The sequence below is a fragment of the Oncorhynchus gorbuscha genome, linkage group LG03, assembly GCF_021184085.1.
Source record: "Oncorhynchus gorbuscha isolate QuinsamMale2020 ecotype Even-year linkage group LG03, OgorEven_v1.0, whole genome shotgun sequence".
NCBI lineage: Eukaryota > Metazoa > Chordata > Actinopteri > Salmoniformes > Salmonidae > Oncorhynchus > Oncorhynchus gorbuscha.
This window is the reverse complement of record NC_060175.1, coordinates 29,554,223-29,562,808: the sequence shown is the minus strand read 5'-3', so window position 1 is coordinate 29,562,808 and position 8,586 is coordinate 29,554,223. Positions and strand designations below refer to the sequence as shown.

The 8,586-nt window shown below is 41.9% G+C and overlaps 1 protein-coding gene across 2 annotated transcripts; it reads left to right on the top strand.

The window, feature by feature from the left end:
* Positions 1 to 3,586: 3,586 nt before the first annotated feature.
* LOC124031054 (protein canopy homolog 2-like) lies at positions 3,587 to 8,219 on the top strand. Of its 2 annotated transcripts, none has more exons than XM_046342094.1 (6): positions 3,587 to 3,731; positions 4,027 to 4,132; positions 4,282 to 4,397; positions 6,686 to 6,883; positions 7,174 to 7,270; positions 7,448 to 8,219. In XM_046342094.1, exons 2-6 carry the CDS (start codon positions 4,027 to 4,029, stop codon positions 7,489 to 7,491), a joined length of 561 nt encoding a protein of 186 aa, XP_046198050.1. In that variant the 5' UTR covers positions 3,587 to 3,731; the 3' UTR covers positions 7,492 to 8,219. The 2 variants fall into 2 exon arrangements, with proteins under 2 accessions (XP_046198050.1, XP_046198048.1); XM_046342092.1 differs by having other exon boundaries at positions 3,673 to 3,810.
* The last annotated feature ends 367 nt before the right edge of the window (positions 8,220 to 8,586 follow it).

Here is an 8,586-nt window from a genome sequence, read left to right as displayed (position 1 = left end):
CCCAGCCTTACCGACCCAGACCTTAGAGCCAATCCTTATCCCAAAAATACAGGTCATTTTTGGCAACTTTCCTTACCTACGTTGTTCTAACATGCCAGAGGCTGTTCACCTTGGAGACCTGCGGGTGAGATTTACACCCTCTCCCCCAGATTTTCAAGTGCCAAGGAGAGCTCACCAGATGCCGCCAAAACCGCAACTCCTTCCATGGCATAGGCCCCTCTCTCGGGTGAACCCATTCCAGGGCACCCTGCCCTTCACAAAGAAAAGAGAACTTTCCCCGGGGCTCCCGCCAGCTTCTCTGGGATCGGCACGTTACTGCATTGGATGCCTCGCGGCGCCCGTCTCTGCCAGCCCGTGGATATTCTGAAAGTAGTTTGAGGTCAGTAGGTCACATTATCAAGAAGCTATTGAAATGTGAAAGTTTGAAAAATGAATGTAAAATTGCGTGAGATGAAAATGGACAAACTAAAGGGTGCGCAATTGTAACCGATGTGAAATGGCTAGCTAGTTTGTGGTGGTGCGCGATAATAACATTTAAATCGGTGACGTCACTCGCTCTGAGGCCTTGAAGTTGTTGTTCCCCTTGCAAGAGCCCAATAGCCACGATGGGATGCTTCGTGGGTGACTGTTGTCAGTGTGTGCAGAGGAGCTCAGGTCGGGCGAGGGGACAGACGAAAGTTAAACCGTTACACAATACAAGGGTACAGTGGACATTCTGAACCCTGTTTGAAGTCAGACCAAGGAGCTGTTGAAATTCTAAAGTTTACTAAATTAATGTAAAACATGTGAGATGAAAATGGACAAACTAGTGAGTATGCAGTATAGAAGGGTTGTCAGTGGACATTCTGAACCTTGTTTGAAGTCAGCAGCTCACATGACCAAAGAGCTATTGAAATTAGAATGTTTACCAAATTAATGTAAAATCATGCGAGATGAAAATGGACAAACTAAAGGTTGTGCAATATAGAAGTGTATTCAGTGGACATTCTGAACCTTGTTTGAGGTCAGTAGGTCACATGACCAAGGAGCTATTCATTTTTTAAAAAGTAAATAAATTATTTAAAATATTGCGAGATGTAAATCGACAAAAAAAAGTGTGTGCAATGTGTGTATGTTAGCTGGAACCCATTTTGAAAGTTAGGTAATGGTTAAAGAGCTATTGATTTTTTAAACATTTGATTTGTCACTATGTTGACGGTCCTTAAATGCTGTTGGTGGACGTAAGAAAAACTACAGGAGAATATCCAACCTGAATCTGGTTTTACCTCGGTGGCCAATGTATACTCCGTTCAGTTTGGAGGGTTTTGTCTAGATGGGATACAGCGGTTTTCAAAATGGACTTTTCATCGCAGGTTAGGAGAACTTAGGTAGTGAACGTTATTTATAATAAGGGTTACGTGGAGAAAATCGGACATCTGAAATGAAAATGGATGGCTCTCCCTGCAGCAAAATATATTTGACCTAAACCCTCCCTCAATACTTGAAAAACAGCAAGTTACCCTCCCCTATATTCAAAATAAAGAAAGTGGATAGCAGAGAACGTCTACCCTCACTCTTAGGACAGACCAGAGCCTTAGATATGCAGTTTTAGTAAACGTTCTTCATTTTGCAAGCATATAATGCCAAAGTAGAAATGTTTATAGTGCACAGGGCTGCGGGCCAGAAGGTTGTGGGTTCGCAGTCCACCATAGGGGTGGAAAGAGCTCCTGTATAGTAAAACCATTAATTCCATGTTATTTTACAAATTAGCAGATTTTTTTTTAGACGACACAAATGACAGGTTAAGAATGGACAGATAGATATGCCTGTGTTCATCTTATATTTCTCCAATGCCAAATCAGTGTCTTTGCAACAAAACTGTTCCTGTTTGCAAATAATTAAATCTGAGACGTCATTAGGAATCTGAGCATGGTATCTTCAAAAGTTAGGTCTACCTTTCCACCCCAGACAGAGTAGGCCTACCAAAGCAGACAAATGTAAGCATTCACTGCTGGCTACTCTTCTTCTGTGGCTTAACCCAACAAGAGAAAGTCATAAGTGTTTCCCTAAAATCTATTGTTTTTAATAAAATAAAATAATCGTAGTAAAGTCAAATTTGACCTCAGGCCCTCCTCATCAAACTGAACAGAACATAGGCTATAGGCTAGTCTGCGCGCATTTTTTTGCCTCTCCTCCCGAACTGCCACCTGTTTACTTACACAGCACAGCGATTGGTTATGCAGCACACGAAATTGTTTTTGATCAACAGGAGCAGTGCAGGTCGGGCTCAGGGTTGGAATATTCATTGCAGTGTGTAATGCAGTATTGTTTTATTTACACCATTCCAGCAACTAACTTAGAAATATAACTTTGCTCTGTGATTCTCCTATCATGCACTTGTTGATAATGGGATATGTAGATAGGGCGAGTCGGTCAAGGATCGATTCGGACAAGGTGGTCAATTATGTGACAAGCGACAGTTTATTCAGAGTAAAGATATCTGGTACAACGTATACGGGCTCATTCATTTGGCTCACAAGGAACCAGCAGAAAGAAGCCCCGATAACAGATTGCAAGCATGTTATGTACAGTACAGAAAGTAGGTTGAGTCTGGAAGTCACGGTCTTTTGGTTGGCCACAGTTGAGGTGTTGTCTTCTTGGATTGGTCCTGTTGAACCGTCCGTCGTTCCTCCGGGTCTCCTCGGGCTGTTCTCAGTCACACAATGTTCGGCTAGGAAGGAGATTGTGTGTGTGTTTGTGTCTGCAAGTCAAGGCTGTGTCTCTTCCTCCCAATGTGTGGGTGTATGTCTTATCTGTGTGTCCTCGGCAGTTAGTGTGTGTATGTGTGTGTGTGTGTGGGAGCTATCTGTAGGGGACCCAACATGCTTTACTGTGAAAATACGTTGCTATGTGTTGTATATATATATATATGTGTGTTGTCTCAGTTATAACAATGCAATAGCAGTAATGTCACCTACATAAGAATTAGCAGTCCTCTACACACTTCACAGCCTATAGGCTAGGCTATGGTTCTTTTGATTGAGACCACACTCAAATAGCCTATAGGCACTTGATATTGCACCCCCAAAGAAGAATCAGATAGGGCCGGCATCAGGCACACATCAATATATAGCATAATAAGCAACTTATTCGAAAATACTGATAAGTATAGACATCAATTACAAATGACATGAAATCTCCTCTGGACTTGAAATTGAAAAATAATAAACCGCTCCCATTTTCTTCCAGGGACCCATTATGTAAATGTGATTAATTCCTTGCACAGCAGGTTAAGCTAATTAACGTAACTGGTTAGGAGAAGGGTTAGGTTTAGCAAAAAAAAAGATATACTTTGTAACAATTTCACAAAATCGGTATCCGGTCAAGACATGTCCAGTTTGGTGTTCTAAACGCAAACTGGCGAAACGAAAGACAGCCGTGGACCATTGCAAATTAGCGATTAGAATGCAATACACTTAATATTCTAAATAAAAAGTACATTTCCCTGACTGTGATGCGTATTACTTTTTACATTAAAGACCGGTGGATATTTGCCATGAAATCGAATTATGTTTTCGGGTTTCTGATTAAATTTGGTTTGGGTCCTAAGTGTCTCTGGCATAAACTTGGACGCCTCTTGGTAAGCGTCCCTGCCGTTGCCTACGTCACCAGTTTTTACCGAATGAGATGGAACACCGTGGAATTAACATTTCCAAATCGTTGTAGCGGTGGCTGAAATTAACAAACAACAGGTAATTACTGATCATTAAATGTAAAATTTTGTCTTTACTACACGTCAGAGACGGTTCAGCACAGTAGCATGCACGAATGGTCAGTGAGTGTGATTTACCATTAATTTATTTTGATTTACAATAGCTTGCTATAGTCCCTGAACTTGAAAAAAAAATGTTCCCGAACAATTCCCCTGAATGTAATAACAACTCATTGAGAAATTACTTGCATGTCTCCATAATATTGATAAAATTGTCTGTTTATGTATATTTGCTGTGTTCCCCCCCCCACCCCCAACTCTCTAATTTTGCTTAGATGAAGATGTGGCATCCCTTGCAATCACTTGCTCTGTGTGTGCTACTTGCTCTCTTTGTAAACCACTGCCAAGGAGTCAGGCAGGGCCAGGATCTCAAATGTGGAGGTAAGTCTTTGGATTTCTACCATTTTACTACACTAGATCCTGTTTAATCTCATAATTTCATCCCAGACCCCTTATTTTCTACATTGTGCGTCCACTTTTGGTCCGCATACCTTCGTTAAACTACCTAACATTTCGCTATTGTCCATCAGCGTGTAGGGCCATGGTGGATGAGATGGAGTGGGCAATATCTCAGGTGGATCCTAACAAAATGATCCAGACCGGGTCCTTTAGAATCAACCCAGATGGTAGCCAGTCTATTAGAGAGGTAGGTGTACTTGAGGGCTACTGGCTCCTTCATTGGCCTTATTTTACACATTCAATGTTATTTATTTGTAGGCTGGGATTCTACAGCGTTGTTTTTAAAACATATTGTGTTTTCACAGTGTTTACTATTATAGGGTGTCACGGTAGTGAATTTTGCTATAAGGTACCCCCGTTAAGGGTGTCACGGTAGTGATACAAGTCGTCTCACTCAAGTTCTTATGTCACCCGGCTAACAGGTGACTCACAGGCCCGCCGGACTCGCCTGGTTATGTATCCTGCCCTTTTATTCGGAGATTAGCCGTGTTTCGGGATCTTACATAATATCAATCAGACTTAGAGTACCTCTCCCTTGTGGTACCTTTACCAGGCATCTTTAGTTCCCAAAGAGTAGACTCTTCAACTCTCCATTGCTCTATAGGATTCCCAAAGGCTCTTGTATCTAGACATAAACCATAAAATCAGTGGCCAGCCAATTTTACGATTTAATGCCTATTTACCTTTTATAGAGTAGACTCTTCAACTCGCCGTTGCTCTTATATGGTTCCCAAAGAGTAGACTCTTCACCCGCCATTGCTCTGATAGGGTTCCCAAAGAGTAGACTCTTCACCCGCCGTTGCTCTTATAGGGTTCCCAAAGAGTAGACTCTTCACTCGCCGTTGCTCTTATAGGGTTCACAAAGAGTAGACTCTTCACCCACCGTTGCTCTTATAGGGTTCCCAAAGAGTAGACTCTTCAACTCGCCGTTGCTCTTATAGGGTTCCCAAAGAGTAGACTCTTCAACTCGCCACTGCTCTATAGGGTTCCCAAAGACTAGACTCTTCAACTCGCCACTGCTCTTATAGGGTTCCCAAAGAGTAGACTCTTCAACTCGCCACTGCTCTTATAGGGTTCCCAAAGAGTAGACTCTTCAACTCGCCACTGCTCTTATAGGGTTCCCAAAGAGTAGACTCTTCAACTCGCCACTGCTCTTATAGGGTTCCCAAAGAGTAGACTCTTCAACTCGCCACTGCTCTTATAGGGTTCCCAAAGAGTAGACTCTTCAACTCGCCACTGCTCTTATAGGGTTCCCAAAGAGTAGACTCTTCAACTCGCCACTGCTCTATAGGGTTCCCAATCACTATTAGTATCTAGACAAACGTTTTACGATTTAATGCCTACACCCGTCGGTTAATAGTGCTTGAATATTAATACAGAGTAACTTTGCTTTTTACAATATTAATGAGTTGGCTGTCCAATCCTTTAAATTGTCTTTAGTGTAGAAACTAGACTTGTTCCCCTAGAACGGGAGTGTCAGAGGTGTTCTCTCCCTAGGGTTTTGGGTCTAGTTTCTACTTTTTATTCAATGTTTGCAAGTCACACAGTTGTACACGTTATTACAGTTTCCTTTTTGTCCTTAATATATAACATCAACAATCATCAAAACACTTACTACTATTAATGCCTTATATATGTACTACAACAAGCAGTTAATTACCTTAGCGTAGAATTACCTGGTTGGTCCCCAAAGAGTATGTTCTTCCACTTAGAATTGCTCTAGAGGCTTATCCAATCACTCAGTATCTGTTTCTCCTAGAAGTCTGTACTATGATTTACTGATTAGTGAAGAGAACGGTTCGAGACAAAACCCCCTTATAACACCACTGTTGCTATTCACCCACCTCAGTTAGGAGGTGGATTTATTCAGCACGAGGAGTGTGGAGGGTAGTTGTCTCAGTATGTTTCGTTCAGAAATCATAAGTCAAGAGATACAATTGTTCTAGAGTATGAAAGTCAGATATGACCTTTTAGGTTGATGATAGTTGAAGTATCATGAGCTGTCCATCGGTGATAAGTCAAGTAGCACTATCATGCCCTCTTAAGGAAGGCACTCTCCTTATATACTCTTTTCGGGACCAGGCCGGCTTTAGCGCTGAGTCATATTCTAACCTTATGGCGAGCAATTTCTGTAAAGGGTCAGTTTGACATGTTACTGTGTAACGTTACTAATGACAGATGCATCCTCTATCCCCAACTCGTGCATCAGTTTAACCCATTCAAATTCTACTGCTAGTCTAGCTCTTCCTCGTTCCGTCGATGGCCCGTTCTCTCCCCCTTCTGGGGGCGGTGCCCGAATGCAAGGCATCTCCTCGGGCCAGCTATCCGGCCCCCACTTAAGAGGTGGAGCCGATGGTGACGGTGTGTGCTGATCCAGCAATGGAGGTCCTTCCTCAGAGCCCCTTTTTGTGTTACCGCATCAAGGGGTTTCATCTTTCTCTCTGGTTGAGCTCACCAAAATTGTGTTCCCCCCAGGTTCCTCTCGCCCGCTCTGAGGGTAACCTCCTGGAGCTAATGGAGGAGGTATGTGAGAAGATGAAGGATTACGGGGAACGCTTGGAATCCACCACCAGCAGGGAGACCTATGAGAGGGTCACGTCTCGGAACGGCAAACCCATGGACCTCTCAGAGGCTAAACTGGATTCCAGAGTCACATCCAGCCTGAAATTTGCTGTGGGTAGCCATTTTGTTTTCATTTTCACATGGTAGGGACTAGGGATGATGACACGCTATAGCTCATCAGTGTGACATTCTAGAACCTCTAATGTAGTGAATGATAATGACTACAGTTGATTGCATCTTTGTTGCAACTTCCACACAAGCAGACAAATGCAGTGGAAACTTTCCACATCCATATGTTTGTACTGTAGGTTGAAGCCAGTGGCTCCAAGCTTCTGCATCTCACTGAAATGTGTACCCCACTACATCTTATTTAACCATTATCTTCTCTGTCTTACCCGTAGTGTGAGACCATCGTTGAACAATATGAAGACGAGATCATCGAATTCTTTGCCCATGAAACAGACAACGTGAAAGACAAACTCTGCAGCAAGAGAACAGGTATACCACCATCTTACTTGATCCAATACATTATATTGACCACCAGAGACTACATGTATTGCTTTTGGGGGGGGGATACACCTTTTTACAAAATCGTGTTTGGAATGACTTGTAATACAATGTGAGAAGTGAAAATCTATACCAAAATGTAACTCGTTGATGGGTTTTTTTCTGCAGACCTTTGCGACCATGCTCTGCAAATCCCTCATGATGAACTATGATTCCATCCTACAGTTCACACAGCTCAGCTTTATACACAACTACCTTCCACTGCATTAGTGGGGCTGCAGACTATTCAGAGCAGCTCCAGCACCAGGTGCTTACTGTCTGTAATACAGGAATGGGGGGAGTTGAAGGTTGTAGAACTCGACACTAGCTCGTTCTGCTCTATCAATCACAAGGTGCAAGGTATAACTTATTGGGCAACTACTGTTAAGAAAACTCATGACATCAACTATATTCTCACATTTGTGCTATTGTGCCTCAACCTATATTGTCCTTATGCAGGTGTGTATGATGTGGGTAGAACACTATTGTAATGTGTATATTACTGCAATGAATTCAAATCAAGTGTATTGGTTGCATACACATATTTAGAAGATGTAATTGCGGGTGCTATTTATAGTATTTCTAACAGACAGTTGTAGCAATGGGGGGGGGGGGGGGGGGGGGTGGTATCACTCTGGATGATTTCAGGAGTTTAAATGTTCAAGCTTACTCTTGAAGCAGATGGTGAATCAAATTCTGTAACAATAGTTAGATAGTAAAATTGTTCAACATGGTTGCTGTGCTTGTTGCTTTGATTAATTGTATCCTGTGAATGATGGAAAGGTTTGATTTATACTTTCTCCAGCAACTCCCATTCCTCTTCTATTTTGTGTATTCATCTTTTGTCATGGTCATCTGTTTTTCATACTTTGTTGTAGAAATATATTTCCATCAATCTGGAGTTGTTTTCAGTGTGTTTTAGTGTTTCATTACACACAAGTGGGTTTGTATTATGACATTAATAATAACGAACCAGACAACTTTTTGGGCGACCCGACAATTCACATAAATGTGACGTTTAGAGTTGTCATTGTAAGCGAAAGCAAGTCTCCAAGAAGCAGTAAATCTGATCTGCTATTTCCATGCTTCCCGTTTAGGATTTTGTGTCCTATACTTTCGGTTTTGTACACCAGCTGAAAAATAAAAAAAATGTATTATGGAAAATATATTTTAAAGCTGTTCAGATGGTGCAATGATTCTCTACACTATACTTAGGGCCTATAGTTTGTTTTGTGACAAACTGAAATGATGCAATTAGAATTTTACTA

Coding starts and splice junctions, on each gene's coding strand:
- LOC124031054 (XM_046342092.1), top strand. Junction 6,884..7,173: donor CATCCAGCCTGAAATTTGCT/GTGGGTAGCCAT, acceptor TCTTACCCGTAG/TGTGAGACCATCGTTGAACA. Junction 7,271..7,447: donor ACTCTGCAGCAAGAGAACAG/GTATACCACCAT, acceptor TTTTTTCTGCAG/ACCTTTGCGACCATGCTCTG.